This window comes from Daldinia decipiens (assembly GCF_022478715.1).
Source record: "Daldinia decipiens strain CBS 113046 unplaced genomic scaffold F4813scaffold_22, whole genome shotgun sequence".
Classification (NCBI taxonomy): Eukaryota; Fungi; Ascomycota; class Sordariomycetes; order Xylariales; family Hypoxylaceae; genus Daldinia; species Daldinia decipiens.
The window spans coordinates 491,743-510,372 of NW_026054565.1; the positions used below are offsets into that span (position 1 = coordinate 491,743).

General features: G+C 49.8%; 2 protein-coding genes across 2 annotated transcripts; both read right to left on the reverse strand.

Annotated features, from left to right (window-relative positions):
- Window positions 1-558: 558 nt before the first annotated feature.
- Window positions 559-6,651, reverse strand: F4813DRAFT_130589 (uncharacterized protein). The gene is made up of 7 exons (XM_049238707.1): window positions 6,445-6,651; window positions 6,129-6,321; window positions 5,821-6,075; window positions 5,618-5,744; window positions 5,234-5,545; window positions 3,890-5,143; window positions 559-3,831 (listed from the first exon to the last, which is right to left on the reverse strand). Exons 2-7 carry the CDS (start codon window positions 6,304-6,306, stop codon window positions 768-770), a joined length of 5,190 nt encoding a protein of 1,729 aa, XP_049098573.1. The 5' UTR covers window positions 6,307-6,321; window positions 6,445-6,651; the 3' UTR covers window positions 559-767.
- Window positions 6,652-12,822: 6,171 nt separating this feature from the next.
- On the reverse strand, window positions 12,823-14,360 carry F4813DRAFT_363804 (uncharacterized protein). Its single transcript, XM_049243742.1, has 2 exons — window positions 13,396-14,360; window positions 12,823-13,327 (listed from the first exon to the last, which is right to left on the reverse strand). Exon 1 carries the CDS (start codon window positions 13,907-13,909, stop codon window positions 13,436-13,438), a length of 474 nt encoding a protein of 157 aa, XP_049098574.1. The 5' UTR covers window positions 13,910-14,360; the 3' UTR covers window positions 12,823-13,327; window positions 13,396-13,435.
- Between the last annotated feature and the right edge of the window lie 4,270 nt (window positions 14,361-18,630).

Here is an 18,630-nt window from a genome sequence, read left to right on the forward strand (position 1 = left end):
TTTTTGTCTCCTCTCCCCTTATTCCCTTCCTCCTCCTGAAGTCGTCGTCATCATCACGTAGATATACTGCTATCTCAATTGTGTACAAGCTTTCGTAATGCGGGCCGCCGCAGAGATATTACTCGTCTCACGCGGCCCCCTTTTTTTCTGTTGTCCAAAAGTTGCCCCTTCATGTCTTGTCCCCCCCCCCCAAATATGTCGTAAATTCGTGAGCTTAACAAAAAAAAGAATAAAATATAAAAGGTTTGCTCCGCGACTGCTCGCGCGCCCGGAGGTAACAATGGGTATTGGCTATTCTTTTTCCGGCCAGACCTCGTCCTCGGTTCGGAGGACAATATAGAAGTATACATGGTAGATTTAGAAGGCAAAGAAGAAGAAGAAGAAAGAAGAAAAGGTAAAAAGTCGTAGATGGCTGTTACTTGGTAGAAAAGGGGTATTGGGTATTACGTCGTCGATTCTTGCCCGTAGATTTGCCATTAGGGTGGAGATAAATACCAAGTCGTGAATAGGGGGGAGGAAAAAAAGATGCATGCGCAAAATGCTTAAAAATGGCGGCCGGCAAAACAAGACTCGGAGGAAGAAATGGTATCAATGGTAAGAAGTAGATGAAAACGCCGGCGCCATGCGAATACATGCTGGGTGAGACGCGGAAGAATCCAAAGAGATAGAGATGCGTCGTATATAGTTGAAATGTAGGTAGTTAAGTAAGAACACAATCGTAATCTAGGCGTTATTTCGAAATAAAGAAAGTGTTATCCAATCTGGGTCTAGATCATCTCGCTGGCGTGAAGACCGCTGCCGAACTCCCGCTCCTGGTACGCGGCGCGGACCTCGCGGGGGTGGCGCTCGATAGACTGCGGTAGCTGTGGTTGCTGCTGATTAACAGGAGATGTGAAGCCGCTGCTGTGCATGCTAACTGGGGGCGGGACGCTCTCGTAGGGTATGGTAGCGGTGTCGGGAGACTTGGTCCTGTTACCTAGGATGGAGCCGGTGCGGCCTCGGCTGGCAGATCGCATCCTCTCGGCAGCACGGCTAATACGTCCGGCGATGCTGTTGTCGCCAAAGCTTCGCCCGCGGCTGTGGCCGTTGCGCGACGAGGGCGACATCTGGGGGCTTGAAGCTTGCGGAGCGGGTTCCGGAACCGGCATGACTGATGCTGCGCTGTTATCGTCATCCTCGTCCATTACGATCTCGATGGTTCCGGATCCTGACGGCTGAGCACCGGTGTAGATGGTGGGCCTAACGCCGGGGATAGGCGCGGGAGGCGGCGGTGGGGGAGTAGCCAGATGCTGGAGCTCCTTAAGGACCGGCGGCGGTGGCGGTGGTGGAGGTATCTGGTCGTCTCGAGAAGCCTTCCTCGAGTGTCTACCGGATCCCGCCCTCTCCTCGATACCAGGCAATCCTCCATTAACATCTCCACTCATCTTCCTTACCGAGAGAGACCCTCTGCGGTGCGGCTGGCTGCTTGCCTGCATTCCGTGCTGGTGAGCTGAGTGGGCAAATTGAGGCGGGTGCTCTTCCGGAATAGGAGCGGACATGCACCTTGCGATATTAGGTCGCGAGGGAGGAGAATACACGGTTGAAGGGAGAAGAGTCAGCAGTGGTGCCTCTTTGTCCGATGACCCATCCGACGATTTGCTAGGCGATTCGGCTAGGGCTGGTGGCGACTTAGTCGGCGAGTTGTTACCAGGTCGGTTAGGTGATGGCTGGCCAGAAGACGGCGGCGACGTCCTGGTGTAGGCGGTAGGAACTGGCGGTGCGCCACCATGCTTGCTCGAGGCGAACTGAAGACGCATAGCTTTAGGTGTTGCTGGTAGGCCAATCATGGGGACGGTTCCGCTGCGTGAGTAAGAGTGAGCGCTCCTGTGGGGGTCGGCGGTCTGACTCCTGACGGGCATATCTTTTGAAGGTACAAAAGTCGTCTGAGGCAATTCGAAGATGCTGGGCGTGCGGGCTACAATTGGGGAGAGCTCATCCGGGTGAGGGATAGGAGGTGCTGAGGGACGTCGTGCAAGGGACTTGCGGCGTTCCTCTAGTTCGCGGGCTGCCGCCTCCTTCTTTAGCTGTCTTTCGGCCGAGATTAATTTGAGATCTCCAGCTCGTGCCTCACTCATCGGCTGCTGCGGTGGTGGCGGCGGCGGCGGCGGAATTTGTTGCTGCTGTTTGAGAACTAACTGCGCCGGCTGAATCACCGGCATTGGTTCTTGGTCAGCTGGAGTCTTGTTCCTCCTGCGACGGCTTTCTGAACGATCCCGAGTTCGGGAGACGGCAGGGGAAGATGGATCCTTTTGGCTCTGGTTACCGCTTCGGTTGTGTCGGTTTCTAAATTGTTCCTGCGCGGCAATGGCGGCTTGGTAGTCTCCCTCATCGTCTGATCCGTAAAACTTCATAGGCGCTGACATTGGCAATGGAGACGACGGAGATCTTAGAACAGATCCATCGCCACGGCTCTTGCTTCTACCGCGGAGATCTAACGCTGGCGGTCGTCGCTCGTGGCTCCTCTGGCGGCCGGTACGGCTCGAAGTACGGCTAGAGATACGAGTGCTTCGAGGGGAAGATCGTCGAATTTGACTAGATTTTCGAACCGTGGACGGTTCCCCTGAGTCGAACTCGACCGATACGAATCCTTCGTCGCTAATCTCTGCTCTAGCTTGCTGTGGGGTACTCAGGTTAATCAGATCTTCGGGGGACATGGGCACGGGAGAAGTGGGAGAGCGTTTAGCAGGCTTAGGCGTCCAGTTTCGAGAGATACCTCTACCCCTATCTTCCGAACTTTCGCGTGTGTTGCTTTGACGAGTACGGCTCCCCTCTCGGCTCCGAGCATTTTTGTCGTCCTGGCGGTGGCGACTGTTCTCGCGGCTTCGCTGCTTCTTGGAGTAGTGCTGTGCAGCCTCCAGGCTATGAATATACTCGTTCAATCCACGACCTCCGGCCTGGTTAGCTCGGTAACCTCGTCCAGCGCTCGAGTTTGATGTAACGGAGCTAGCGATCGATCCTGGACCACGGCGACGAGACGGCCAATGGAAACGGGTAGACGATGCTACCGATTGCTCTGGAGAGGTCACGTCGCTGTTCATCGCTGTTTCAATAGAGTGAATTTTCAATTCCATTCCCTCAGGCTTCCGTTCTCGGGCACCGTTTCGACTAGAACGGCCCTGTTGCATTAGAGCATTAAGCGATTGTGGCGATGGCGAAGGTGGAGGAGGGTCCTTCCGACGATGGATATCCCTCATCATCATCGGGCTTGCAGTAGAAGCTCTCGGCACAGATAATCCAACATCGTACCGGTCGTCAGCAGAAGGTGTTTTAGAGTGATGGGCACGATGGGCCTGGCTCATTTCAGGAACAGAGTCAGCAGGAGGAGTTGGAAGATCTCTTTCGCTGAGTAGGTCGCGCGGAATGGCATTGCTTGGGATTTCTCCTATTGAGGGCAGACGTTGCCGTCCGAATCCACCGGGTGTAGTAGGCTTTGCAGAAGCAGGAGTGTTATAAGCGCTTCGTTGCGAGGGACGAAGGAATGCAGTACTAGGCTCATGTCCACCAGGAGAAACGGCAGACTCAGCTATAGGCGTGACACCTGCAGCAATGGGAGTCTGACCCCCATCACCGTTCGCAAAGAATTTGGACTTCTTCCCCGGATCACCAAAAGTTGTAATGAGCTTTAGCGCTGAGGTTTTTGCAATACTACGCTGCGGCCCGCGGTTGATGCCAGGAGGAGATAACGGAGGACTCAATATCTCCGGAATGCTGGCACTAATGTTCTGGAAGGTTACTTGGGCTGCTGATGGCGAAGTCCAAGGCTCCGTAGACTCTACGCCAGTGCATGCAAAGCTATTCAAGGCTGTTAGCACAGGACTTTGTTGATACTGATTGTTATTATTAGGCTTACCATCGAATCGCTAATTGCTGTTGGCCGTGCTGGACAGCGAACTCTCCCCATTTCTTGATAACTTGACTTTGCCGCTCCCATACGTTGGGAAAGAAGAGGCAGAGCAGGATAAGGGCTTCCATGTACTTCTTATGGGAGATGTAGATCTCAATGGCATCGTTCGTATCACCCATCCCGATCATAATCGTCGCCGCCGCATGTACGTCACCATTCTCTAGAAGGCGTTGCACATACGCACGCCCGAGCTTATGCTGGGAAGCCTGACCGCCAATCCCGCTTAGAGCTAATAACATCCAGTCTGACGAGGTCATGTTCTCCGATGTTGCTGTCATCACATCCGCATCAATGTCACCAAGCCATTTTGCTAGAAGAATACGGCCAGGGGAGCCCAAAGGATGACGTGCCATCTCGTCGCGGACAAGGTCCTCAACCTCTCCGTTCCACCCGAAGATAATACTTAGCATCTGCCGACGAAGGTCCTCATTAGTTAGACGAGTTTGGTCAACTAGAGCGTGCTTATAAGGGATGTCGTGAAGCCGGCTCCTCGTAAACTGAAAGAGGTCGTTGACCTTAGATTCGTCGGGACTAGGTAAAACTTCGTTCCTTAGTCGAGAAGGCCGACGATGAGAACGGGTAGACGAAGTCATGGAAGCGGAGCTAATGCTGCTAAGTGAGTAGGCGTCCCTATCAGCATATGGAGTTATAGCCGAGGATCGAAGCGAAGATCCAGCAGAGATATAAGTATTCTCAGTCATCCCACGCGATATAACCGAAGGTGGATATCGACCTCGAGTGCCAGAGCCGTTGGATGACTTGGAGATGGTAGACGAGGGCCCCCTTGAAGATACTGGACTCGCTGTGCGGGACCTCTCCTGTTCAAACATATCAGCGGTAGAGTCTGCCCCACGAGTAAGCCTCGCAAACGGGGACATGTGATCATCATCGCTCTCGGATATTTCAGGGTTGATAGGGATCGACGAATCCGACTCTGAAGTACCAATGATGACAACACCCTGCTCGGGCTGTTCCTCGATGGAGACCGGCGGAGAGGGTGGCAAAACATTAGCAGGATGTTGGACGTTAGCAACCATCATCGATGGCGTGTTTAGGTCAAACTGCTGGACGGTGTTGTTGGCACCAAGGGTGAACAAGGTCGCACCCGCCCCGTACACGGCGAGGCCGCGGACATGCTCAAGGGTCGGTATGCTGTCATTAGTGACGTGCTTAGTTCGAACATCCCATGAGAGGGTCTCGCTATAACGGATGATATCATTAGCATCACATAGGTTAAGCGCGCGCGTAGTTGTGCTTATGCACGAAAAGGGGGTGGAAGATGAGCCTTACCCTTCAGAGTACTGAATTATGCGGCCGTTCTTAGACCAACCCATCCAGTTGGGACCATTGACATAATTCTCCTTACGTTTCAGTATCCTCACAACCTTGGCAGGGTCTTCGCTGCTGAACGACTTCGCCACGCTCCAGACCCTCAGGTCGCCGTCATTGGTCTGCACAGCCAACATGTCCGATTTTTGGCGAGCAGACGAGGCGTGCCATGCAATATTTACAATCGGCGACGGGCTTCTTGACGTGCTCAGATTATGCAGAATTGTAAATCGTGGCTGCAGAGTGGCGATCAAGAGGGAGCCATTTTGGTACCTGGATGCAAGTTAGTTAAGAGGCGTCTTGAACAGTTACACGAGATGCAAAACTATGGGGGATAAATCTTACCCAATAGCATAGGTTCTACAATCAGCCGCTGGAGCAAGGGCCGTCACCGGTATTTGATCGATAGTTCGTGCGGAAATGTGCTCAGAAGTAGTAGGCTCAAAGAGAATGACATTTCCTTGCGTGTTGCCTATATCCGTAATATCAGTATGAAATCGACGAGAATAGGATCTAGACCAAGTAGTAAAGTAGTAAGAAAAACATACCGAATGCGACGTTTCCATTCTTCATCCAAGCTGCGCATGTAAGAGTCTCATATGAAGCAAATCGTGCTACTTCGTCACCTGTCATAAGGTCCCAGACAATCGCAGTCATATCCGCATCGTAACTCATGACGAGTCGGCCTGCCCCCATTTCACTTTGCGTGTCCACAGCCAACAGATGTACCTCTGCTGAATGTCGCGTAAATCGCCTCTCGATCGTTAAGCTATCATGATGCGCAACGACTACCGAGTTGCCCTCTGTCCAACATGTCAGCCTCCCGAGCTAATAACAAGGTTGCTCTCCTACTCACGTCCATATAACAGCATCGAGGCTGTCGCAGCTGTCGGCTCAAAGTATCTGACGAGAGCTGTTGGCGATGTGAACTCTCTCGGCTCGGCGGCCACCTTTCCCTTTCTTGAAGAGCGCCCGGCGGAACTCGCGGAAGCATTGCGATGCCGAGGCATCGTCTGATAGCTCGAGGACGACATGGCAGTGTAAGTCACCTACTGGCATGTTAATGCTACCATGATATAAGAGGACCTCCCAAGCTAATAAGGATTGGGGCGAGTGGCTCTGGTAAGCTTCGCCCCTGCGCAAAACGGAGCTAGGGAGCCAGGACAACTCACTCACCTCGACTTGCGTGTATATCCGCGAGATAATACTCCCAGTGTCCAAGCAAGCGGGGGCGCTACACAATTCGGTCCCCGAACATCACACGCAACACCTAAACCTGCCCGTTCCCGGATGAGTCGCCTTTTCCACGTTCCGCGTGCCAGAGCTACGGGGTTGATTTCACGAGAAACTAAAAGCGCAATTAGCTCGAGGACGGCGTGTCGTGTTCCACGATAGCACGCTGCGATGTTGCGCCGGCTCGGAAGGGTACTGATGCTCCTGTCTCTTCTTAGAAAGCCTGGGAGAGGGAATGTTGTAAAGGTTGGAAGTTAAGGAGGAGGGCCCGAGGCGGAGAGAATCGGGTATGTCACACAGAGGTGTGCTAATCCGATTATTTCCTCGTGGGAGCGTGCTACAGTAGCGGCAGTGTCACTATATTTGAATCAGAAAGGCTTGGAGAGGCCTGTCTGTTGCATCAGATCCTTGAGTCGTATACAAGAAAAAGGGACAACCGCGTTGAATAATAAGAAGAAGTAGAGGAACGGTATGCTCGATCGAGCTTGGGGGGTGTGAGAGAGCAAATAAGACGTGTATCGATGTCCAGAAGTCCAGCGCCTAAAGAGGAGTTGTTCTGAGCTCTCAATGGCCCAGATCGCATATACTACGTAGTAAAGAACCGAGCGGCCATATCTAGAGCGGATACGGGTCCGGCTAAGCCCAGGTTTACATACATTGGCAGCATCTCGCAGGGGTCTGATCAGCCATCGCATGCCGAATGGACAGGGTACCGTTCAGGGTAGCAAGGTGATCGAATCGTCCATAATACAGTAGTGCGATGGATCATGCAAAAGCAGGGGAGTGCGGAAGGGTACAGTACATGTATACTTCGATATAATTAGCCTCGCCTACTCTCCTGTGTACCTCTCTAGCTGGTGCATACATTGAGGCTCGTCCAGCTTCGCCACTTGGCAGAACAGCTAGAAATAGAGACTGTTATATATATATATAGGTATATATGTAAAATATAAAAAGAGACCCAGGTGAACGGCGAGTCGGGATTGTTCATGCGTTTACTAAGCCCTCGAGGCACGTCCAAGGCATGTCTAAGCGTGCTTTGAGAAGCCCACGCGAACGGCTACCTCTCTAGAGAATGCCGTATGCGGGCTCCGGCCCCCCAGCCTTCTCCAAAAAGGAACATCTGGGGGCGGTTTGATGTTCAGGGCGCAGCGAGCGACGACGAGGCGTCCAAGGTCTCGAGTACATGGTAGCATGACTCTTCAAAAGTGGCTACAAAGCGGCCTTGAGGCATAAATGGCTGGGTATCCCTTATTTGAAGCTACTAGTCCAGAAACCTAGCGTCCAGAAACCTAGCGTAGGAAGATAGCAAGACTCATTTGGCTATTGTTCTGAGCTACTGAGGAGAAAGCAAGTTGTGACATGTGGTTGGGTAAAGGTAAATGGACAAGTGGGTTAGCATTGGACAAGTGAGAATGGGATGTTGACGAGCATTGTTCCTCGCAGTAGCGCCGACTGCAGTGAAAGGGCGATTGTGAAAGAGGATTGGTCCGTTGACGGCAAGGGGTTTTAGAGCCGGGCGGAATGATTGGTTATAAAGTATTTACTGGGGTTTACTGGGGCTCGGCGCGGCGGCAAAAGAGAGTGACGAAGAACTTCGTTGGTAGATGAATGCAAGGGTTCAGGGTTATCGACAACGATTCCATCTTTTTTTAATCTTTTTATCTTTTTGAATTTTAATGCCTTGCTTATCCCCTGAAAGAAGAAGAATTAGGTAGTAAAATACATATACTTGGTTAACCTAACCTCCTTAAGTACTAGTCAACTAGTTATAACTACATACCTAGGTTACCTAGTTATACTTAACTACCATTTAACTATAGGTAACTACTAACTAACAGGTAGTTATACTTATACTATACTTATTGACATCATGGTAATTCTATATGGATATACTTAACGACCAATGCTGTCGTTTTTCTTTAACGCGTTATTCCTCCCTCTCCTTCTATCCACACTTTGCACCCTACATACACTATACGCCTTCTCTTCTCCATCGAACAATACCCAGTGGACCTTTTTCAAGGATTGCTCGTGAGACCCTGACAGGATGTAAACCTATCGCATACATGAATACATGGCCATGAACTCATAATTTACCCCACTACGCAAGATCATCCTATGCGCACATGGACGCCCTGGCTCTCGTTTCCTCACCGATGGGTGCCAGCATCCCACCCACGTTACTCACGTGTAGTACTCACTTCGTCCCGCGCACTCAACCTTGACACTTACAACCTTGAACCGAAAAGCAAGGAACACGGCGTCTGACGCCGTGCCGTCGCTGCTGTTGTTGCTCGCTGACGAGATGCCTCTGTTGTTAAAATAGGAATGAGTACGAGAGAGGTGTTCTTCAAGAAGCGCTGTGGTATAGAAAGATGGGGAAAGTCGAGGCTGGTAGCAGACAGAGATGGTGCCCGATTAGGAAACATGGTAAGATCCAAATATGCATGGTATCTCGTTATGCTAGACACGCATTCTATACCCGTACCTCTGGTACTATGTAAGTGAACAGGTACTGAGCAGGTACTGAGCAGGTTGAAGCAAGGGGGTCTTTTCTTTGGGTCTTTTCTTTCGACGCAGGTTAGGTTAGGTAGCTATGCGACTCGGATGATACCTGCGCGGATAATTTATGCCATAAGATAAAAAAAAATTCAAGCCTCAACAAGCCTCGAGCTTTCAGGCTATCACATTATCACATCGTAACGACAGCTTTAATATCTGATAGGAACGACGTCATCCGTCTGTCCCCACAACCGGAATTCCAGAAGCTGTCTTATGCAGCTCTTGATCAATTTAAATATATAGGTAGGTACGCTTATGCGTTAGGTACCTGGTCATCACAACCGACAACTCGCCAACGAGGCGGCAGGGCAGACCTGGGGTTATCGTACTACTTCTAACAGACTCGCACGAATGCGTAGATACTATATGTGAAATGCCTCACAGTTAGTAAGGAGATCGTATTCAATGGCCCCCCGTACAACCCAATGCCCAGGATCGGTTCGGGGAGTTGCAGGTTGTCGCGCATTAGGAACATTTTGATGTAAACCCCGCAAGGTCGCTGTTGTTGCGGCCAGCATTGCGGCCAGTACTAATCTTGCGACTTGCTGCTTACGACTTGCTGCTTACGACTTGCTACTTGCTACTTGCGACTTGCGACTTGCGACTTACAACTTACGACATGCAACTTGTGGCTTTTGCCATCGACGAGCAGCAGCCTCACTCTTAAAAGCTAACCGATTACGCATTCTTGCTCGCCGCCAGTCCCTTGCATATTGTCATACCCAAGATACGATGCAATCCAGGGGGATACGGTACAACCCAGTATACTTATCGAAATCTCCCCCCCCCCCCCCTTTCCCCCTCTCTCCAAATCTCTTCTCCCATTGTGGTCCGTTGTGGTTACGATACCATCTACCCTCCACAATCGACATGCCAACAGCGCAACCAAACGATATAAAGCGAAATGACAGATGCTACGCTAGGCTGCGAAATTACTCGGTTCGGGTCTCTTAGAGTTGTGATGAGTATAGTATACCTTTCCCGATTCTACGTATCCCCCTGATCCTAGCAACCAACCAACCAACAACAACAACAACAACAACAACACCACCACTCTACCTATTTATATTATATATATTATATATAGAACAACGCCAGGCATTTTCGTTGATGGCTGGTTGAAGTCAAGGGTCAGAAGCTGTTGGGCTCTTGTCAGAAAGGATAACCTAACGGTCCTAGTACATACATGCGAGCAAAAGATTAAACGGGTAGACGGGCATACGGGAATCTTGCTTCGGCTACGTCCCGATCCATCTATTCAACAGGGACGGTCCGTACGGGTTCTGCATCTACATACCTAGCTGGACTGTGGATTATCTAGCAGCGGGTCTACATACGTGATTACATACGTGACCAAGAGCAAATTTTCTGGAAGAGTCAAGCAGCAAATTTTTGCGAACGGTTCAACCCTGCCCTTGTCTCAAGCCCACAAGCTTGGCGAAGGTGATAGCATTGACCTCTTTACAAAAACAGTAATGACCTAGGTTAGCAATCTGGCTCTTGTTTAAAATACCTCATGCGGGGGGAGGTCGGGATTTCATCACGATTTTTATCTCAAAGTTTGGGTATCACTCTATCACTTTATCACTTTATCACTTTATTACCTTATGAACAACGTTCGATTCCGTACGGTGAGATAAACCTCTTAGAGCTAAGAACACTTGCTCTATCTATGTTCACCCCGCCTCATCACCTAACCCAGTCGCTAATCTTAGAGGCTGGGTCCGGTGATTTTGTGCTGATCTGGTGAACGCCAAGCTCTGGCGTGTGATAGGCTGCGATTCGATACGTCGTGATAGAGTTATCATCATTAGCGTGAGATAATGGGCGCCACGCCGTTGAACAATCAGATTGTCAACCAGATTTTGTCCGAGTGAGACAAGACGAGGTCGTCGGGCTACGTGTGGGGTACAGGTCCTAAGCTCTTGAAGTTCCCAAGTTCCCAAGTTCCCAAGTTCCTATCGTCCACTCATCCGAGCATTTGAGCTATTGGGAGTCTTCCGGAGCTGCCACGATCGACTCGTTTCATCGTCTGCCTCAACCTGCCCAACTCCCGTTACGGAGCTTTGATGCCCTAAGGGAAGCAAGTCGAGGTGTGGAGTTAAACGTCAAAAGTAAAGCGTACATAAAGCGTAAAGCGTTAAGCGTAAAAGCGTCAGCAGTCCACCAGTCACGAATTCTCCGGCGGTCAAGAACCAACCAATACCTACGATTCGACACCGGCGACAAGCGATAGTCGGTCAACGAACCGTAAATCTCCTTGATTGGTGACGCCCGCTTCACCCGGTCCATTTCTCTTAATCCTCCCAACGTCAATAACTTGTTAGTTCCGACGCCGGCCCATTCAACTGAAATCCTTCCCGTCTCAAGGAAGGACCAAAACAGCATCACAGCATCACAGCATCACAGCATCACAGCATCACAGCATCATAACCCTACATGTATGTAAACGAGACGATGCGGGTATTACCCTCTTGACTGCATCACTAGCTACCTTAGCTACCTTAGCTACCTACCTATTTCTAGACTTACCCATCCACTCTGAGGAAACTATCAAACTATCAAACGGCATGTCCTCACCGACATCCACTCGCAACATACACAAACCATCCACGATATGCACTACTCAGGACGAACGGCTCCTTTTACCCCACCGCCAAACAAACCACAACGATGTGATATTGCATGCCACTTTTTGCTTGTAGTGTAGTGTGTATGTAAAACGCCACGGTAGGTTAGGGCAAGGGCTTTTCTCCATGTCTTCCATCCCCATCCCATCTCTTCTTCCCCTCTTCTCCCTGCAAGCCACACAACTTGATAAGGCAAGTCGATCCAGTCCCCTGTGTTGGCATTGGCATGCCCAGCCAGCTCTACATATGCCCAGACGCCCCATGCCCGTCAAAAGACGATCAGCGTCCATCCCGCCAGTCCCGCCTGCAAAGATCTTCGACAAACCCTATGTAAGTCTGATCAAGTTGCTGGAAATATATGGGTAGGCTCTACGCGCTATTCCCAGAACGCGATCCCGGGTGGCCAAAGTTACTAATTTGGTATCCCTCGCGTCTACTCAGCTACCTACCTATGTACTGTGTATCACCGGCTTATGTTAGGTAGGGAACAATGTCGGGATCGTGAGGAATGTTGCCGGTGCTAATAGTATTTAAACAATAGAGGCAATAGTTAGGTAGTATATTGAAGGGATTAACTAGGTTAGGTACCTAGTGTTTCAAGACATTTACTTTTATTAATTCAGACACGGATATTAAAGCTTAGTGTAATTGTATAATTATGTAATTGATTGATTGATTTTAGTAAAATTTAAAATTTGATGTAGTTTAGTAAATTATCACAACCGTCCTCACTGAAGGACCTGTGCACCACCCCCCCCCCCCCCTTCGTCCCAAACAGACATATTCATGCGCACCGACCATCCAGCGGCCACAACCATAGCCAATTGGCTCCCGACCCGAACTTTTTCGTGGGACTTGTATGGAATTATTTCTTTGCTTTGTCCAAATCCCGAAAACCCGGGTCATCCGCATTGACTCTCCCATCCACAATTCGTCACTGGCCCCTTGTTCATCCATCCCCCCAAGCCATCCAATTCCAACACACGGGTAACAACCCCCCCCTAGCTTAGCTTCATCTGAATTTTCCTTCTTCCTTTCCTCCCGGCCCCTCTTCCTTCCGCTAGACCGCTAGCACACCGCCATAATCTTAGAAAACAAAGAAAATAGATTTCCAGTAACCGAAAACCCGCACCCCTGCCTCGGGAAAGGCCTCTTGGTAATGCGGGTGGGTAAGGTGGGTAGGTATAGGTGGGTGGGTTTATCCTCCAGACAGCAACACACCAACAACGCAAACGCACTTGTAAAATTCCTCGTTCCTCTCAAAAATGTGCCGCGAAAGTGTATGCTCTAGGCCGAAAGTAGCTGAGATACGTCTTCCCAGAGTCGCCCCAAGTGGCGTCTGGCGGCATGTGTAGATATCGATTCCCAAATGATTATATGTATAAAAAGGGGGGGAGAGTGATGGTGGCGGCGGTGGTGGTGGCGACGGCGGCGCTGGAATGACTATGATTCCTATGCAAGCCGTGGGTGTAATGTAGTGTGCACTAGCACTTCATCACCATTATCCGCGTGGCGCGGGACGGAACATGTATCCGTGGCGCTGCGTCACTCGTCTATTGGCGACTTGATCGGGGGTATCTTAGGGGTATAATCATCATAATAGTCGTAAAGGTTGTAAAGTCATACTCTGTGATGATAGCAGTTAGCTACTGTTCGTATGTGAGATAGACTTATATGAATGCTGTAGTGACTTACCATTAAAAACGCTGGATTGTCACGAAAGTAAAAAAGGTGCTCACTCGCCAGTCTCGGCGATGGCGTCGAGGTGCGCCGACTTGGTAGACTTGGGGCTGCTCTTCTTAGAGCTGCCGCCACTGCTGCGACGTTGGCGCTTGAGTTGCTGCTTTCTCCTCTCCTTCTCGTTGAGGAGGAACTTGATGGCTTCGCGTTGCATAGCCATCTGCTCGCGCTGCATTTGTAGTAGGTCGACCTCGTTAGCGATGGCGGGAGAGGTAGGCGTCGTGCTACCCGAGCTGGAGATGCTGTGCGCGTCGTCCTCTAGGTCGCATGGGAATAGGTCATCATCGGAGAGGTAAGAGGTTGCTCGCTGCTCGTGTGCAGAGTCGGTAAGAGACGAGCGTCGCGGCCACGAGGGGAACGCGCAACTAGCGCTGTAGGCGCCGTTGTGGGAGAGATAGCTGGTAGTAGGGATCTCCATGGGTTGAGTGACCTCACTCATGGAGCTGTAAGAGCCGTATGGGCTATACATTTTGAATGTGGGTTTCGTAGTAGTGAAAGATCTTCCTTTCCTTCAAAAGGGCTCTCTAGTCGGGATCTTCGTGAGTGCGGGTCTTCGTCCCAAAGCTGTTACGGGTCGATTTCGCGTGTAAGTCAGTAGTGGATGCGGCAAGTCGATGATATCTCGTTGCTCTAGTAGAAAGTTTGTGGAGAGCTGTAGATGATGATGATGATGATGATGGTGGTGGTGGTGGTGAGATATGTATTACTGCTCTATGGCTACTAATAAATAATCTGGGGTATCTAGTAAGGGAAACGGGGGCATGGGACGTGAGCGCATGGGATGGCCATGAGAACATATATATACTACCGGAGGGTGTGGTGGACATGAATCATCGCCGCACGGAGGCAGCAGGCTTTCTTGACCGTTACAATAATACAATACAATGCCTATTTTCCAGTTTCCCCGTCCCTCGCGCTCCACCCCACGTTGCAACTAATCCTGGCTGACCGCCTGTCATGGATGCGTGAAAGGGGGGGGGGGGGGTGAGAGCGTTGGGTGTGGCCCGGGACACAGGGAATACATAGGTGTAAACTAACCAAGTCAGCCCAGACCGCCTTAACAGGAGTCAGCTTTGAAACCCCCATCTCATTCCCAATTTCCCAATGGTCGTGCACCGTCCAGACGGGTATCTCACTCGCCGAGCTGTACCCTACCAATCACGAACAGCCAAAAAGTAACGGAACTGACACCGCCAAAAGAAGAAAGCTAACGTTTTGGGCGTCGTTAGTTTAGTTACGCCGTTACGGACGTACTAAAGCAAAGCAAAGCAAAGCAAAGCAGCGCCGCAGCCTATACATAGGTACATACACACTTACATATCGGTCTGTATGTATAACATTGCTGGCAACATACTGTTGGGCTTCGCCTTTCTTCTCCGATGCTTCGCTTGCAGGCTTTCAGTCCCCACACGCTGAAAAGGAAAAAATCAAAAATGCCAGACCGCGGGATTTGCGATGCAAGGCCCCATCAAACAAGGTCCATGGATCCGTGGAATATCTTACCGCGTATGTACATACTGCAAAGTAGAATGACGATCAGGGTTCAATAACTAAGGTCCACCACGATTTTTGTTATCCGACTGCCGCGGCCGGGTCTATCTCCCGCTTCCCAGCGCAGCGAGCATCCTAGTTTGGGCAACTAGTTTAGCCCTGTCTTAACCTTGTCTTGGTTGCTTGCCTGTGTCCTGGGTGTCCTGGGTTACAAGACCCTATTACCGGAGTTCCAGGGTTACAGTAAGTTCGTAACCCGTCCTGCCCGCTTTGCGCTTCTGGAAAAAAAGCATGGGAAAAGACGGGGATGGCGTCGAGAAATGTAGATAGCCGGCAAGGTTAATACAACTAATACAACTAATACAACGTGCGTAGCAAGATGGCATTTCTGGTTGATTACTGGAAAGCAGAGTAATTTACTACATACATTCAACGACTCTAATACATAACGTTCATCATATTAATGACATTAATGACCCTAATACAGCAGCATGTATGAATAATTCCTTTGCTTCCGACTAGAGAGCAACGTGGTAGTGGCGCACATGATGCCGAAAGTCGCAGGCTTAGGTACACTATTCCTGGATGGCTACGGTGGTTAATTACACTACATAGTATACATAGTATACGCCGAGCCACCACCGTTTACTTCTATTTGGGACCCTTTTCGAAGGATCCGTCACGTACCTATCCAATGTACCTAACATACAGCTATTCTTGTTGCCATGACATGCTAATTTCTGTAACGAAGGAGGCGGTCTTATTAACATGTCTTTAATTGGCCTTCGGGCAGCCATTCACCTCGGGCACGAGTGAAATGGGGGATATTCCCAACGCCCGTCCCGTTGGCTTGCATTGCTTCATTTACCTACCCCCCGAACTATTCAATAATAGCCAACATTTATCCCCCTTATGTATTTTCTTTTCTGCTTTCCCGCCATTGCGCCGTCCGAGCGCCACTTATTGCGGAAAAAGCAGCAAGGGACTCAGGACCCGAGCCAAACCTGATTTCATTTGATTGCTGCAAGGATGAATGGCAATATCCGCCCTCCTTTTGTCTCTGGTTCATACATACCGGCGACAACATCAATGACGCTATGACGACAGGGTGGTAGTATACATACATACAGACAGACAGACATAGTATAGGTAGACATAGGTGAGGCCATCACTCGCAACTGGTTTCCCCCTACGCCACGGTGGCCGTCAGCAGCTCTCGGCGGCTGAGCAATAGTGAGCTGGCTTTAACGGTTAGTTGTCCAACGAGAAGGGAAAAGGTGAGTTGGCTGACCGCAACAATTTCGTTGTGCTGGCCAATACCGGTATTTCTCCTGACCGCCTAGGTTACCCAAACGACGAATCGTATGTATAGGTGGGATTTTGCGACCAACCTGCTACTAGAGATGCCCGCTACTAGATGATGTGCTTTTGATGTGCCTCGATGTGCCTCGGCGTTTGATTTTGTGCCTAAAAATATGTGCGTAAGAAATCAGAAATCCCAAATCCCAAATCAAGATCCCGTAATCGAGACGGGGACCGTTTTACGATTCCTCTAACCTATATGACTCAGACGTAACCACCACACTCCGCATTTTGATGCCGCCTATAGAATTATTGGCAAATACAAGTGTTTGTGCGTGAGTGTGCGTACTATGCCATGTATACCTAGGTATACTTAGGTAGGTACGTATAATGTATATCGTATATCGTATATCGTCTTGTGTGCGCCCTCACGCGCCTATGTAACATAGATTTTATATCCGTAGCATCTGTACTCAAATCTCATCTCACGATTGCTTACTCTAATCCTTCAAGTAGTATTTTCGGGTTTTGGATGCGCAGATAGGTTATTACAAACTAAATTGCGCGCTCGGATTGCGATCTTGTCAGCTATCATTTGCGATCATGTTCTTGTATGTTCTTATTGTTGGGCTTCCTATTTCCATCCTGAAGTCCGGTACTCGTTGTGGTTGGCGTACGCAATTGTACATACTACAACCATGGTTCTATTAACCTCCCATCAATGAATGGTAAGTGTATAGTCGGAACAACGCCTCGATAGGCAGCCCAACATGCGCAAATACGTAGACAACCTCAAACACGCACACGTACACATACACATACACATACATACACACAAGAGCTAGGATAGGTAGGATAGGTAGGATAGCTAGGATAGCTACACTATGTACTGTAGCTAAGGTGGATTGGATGCGTGTTACCGCTTCGACCTTCAGTAAAGATTTTTCGGTAAAGATTTTCCCTACCAGAAGCCAGGTAACAACGACACGGACCATAAGCAGAACCAACAGCAGAACCAATAGGTTGCTGCAACAATGTTCTAGAAGAAAGCTTGGACTCTTCGGGTCCTTGCTGACCGCCTCGTGTTGCAGCTGCCGATACCCATTATGGAAGAGCTTGGAGTTCCTATCATTTTATCGCTCCCTAGACTCCGAGGGCCTAGTCAAGAAAGATCACCAATTAAACCTTGCCCTCCCCGGATTTTCCGGGTTTCCCGATAAGCCTAGACAAGACGGTGGCAAGATCACCGCGACCGAAGTCACCCGCAAGAGGTTTAGGAGGGGTAATAGTAAGTCCTACTATGGGGGAGCCATGGGGAGCCATGGAGAGCCTAGAAGTTTGCTTTAAGAGGGCCGTAGATCTTCACCTATTTTCAGATTCCCATATGACTTGACAAGTCGCAAAACGCTTTCGCGTCGTGTCGTGTCGTGTCGACCGCGACGGCGCGATACCGCAATGCCACTCGTGGGAAAGCTCTTCCCGTGATTTGACCGAAGATAGCAAATGAGATATCCGTAGACGTCTACGAAATATCTCTCAGCTTCCCTCAAGGGGCGTGTAATATCACGTATATCACGTCGTCTCGCCTACCAGGAATGGAATCGCGCCGTAAAATAGCCGAAGCTATTGACCGTTTTCTGCCCTTTCTGCCCTTTCTGCCATTATTGGTGACCAAGACAAGCCATTCGCTACGCTACGTTGGTAGGTTTAATGGAAACACAAAAGCCAGACACGAGTTTGATATTCAGGAACTTGTCGGAGCCTATCCACTACTAAAGTCCGCACTTACCCGATCATCCATCACGAGAAGCCACATAGCCCGGCTGGTTGCCTAGGCACTGCCATCAACCTAGGGATGTACCGGGAGTCACTTCGTATGTTTGCCATGTGTAGCGTGAACCATGAGGCACATATGAGACCTAGAGGATGCGGCGTGGCGATCAACACATTTGTTCATATTAAATGGTTACAGGTGCAACTATGGAAGAAGAGTTCGGTATCTATCGGGAGATTCTAAAGATTCCAAGGTGCCACCATGTGAACACAGCTCTGCTACGTCGAATATATGAATCTTTCACTATGACGCTCGCCTCTGTTTCCTGTTGCAATCAAGCCAAAATACGGTCTGTCGACTCTTGCGCTGTCAATATAAGGTAGGTATTTTTCTACTTTTCTATTGTACATACACAAATGTTAAGAGGCACGATACATCATTAACGATAGTGATGTGATCGACCGATATAGTATCCTATAATAGAAGTTGATTAGGTTAGATTCTGTACCTAAACCATTGGATGATAAGCCCTACGAGCAAACATTAACGTTCCCTCGCCTCCTCAGATCTTCAGACGCTGTCAGGTCATCTCGCGTCTAGAGGATTCTATCTTATTATCCTTG

Bases quoted from the DNA above. Each gene is read 5' to 3' on its own strand.
- F4813DRAFT_130589 (XM_049238707.1), bottom strand. From the start codon at position 6,306: ATGTCGTCCTCGAGCTATCAGACGATGCCTCGGCATCGCAATGCTTCC. The intron at 5,144-5,233 runs GTAAGGCTCATC...CATCCGTTATAG, and splicing joins ATAATTCAGTACTCTGAAGG to CGAGACCCTCTCATGGGATG. The intron at 3,832-3,889 runs GTAAGCCTAATA...AGCCTTGAATAG, and splicing joins CAGCAATTAGCGATTCGATG to CTTTGCATGCACTGGCGTAG.
- F4813DRAFT_363804 (XM_049243742.1), bottom strand. From the start codon at position 13,909: ATGTATAGCCCATACGGCTCTTACAGCTCCATGAGTGAGGTCACTCAA.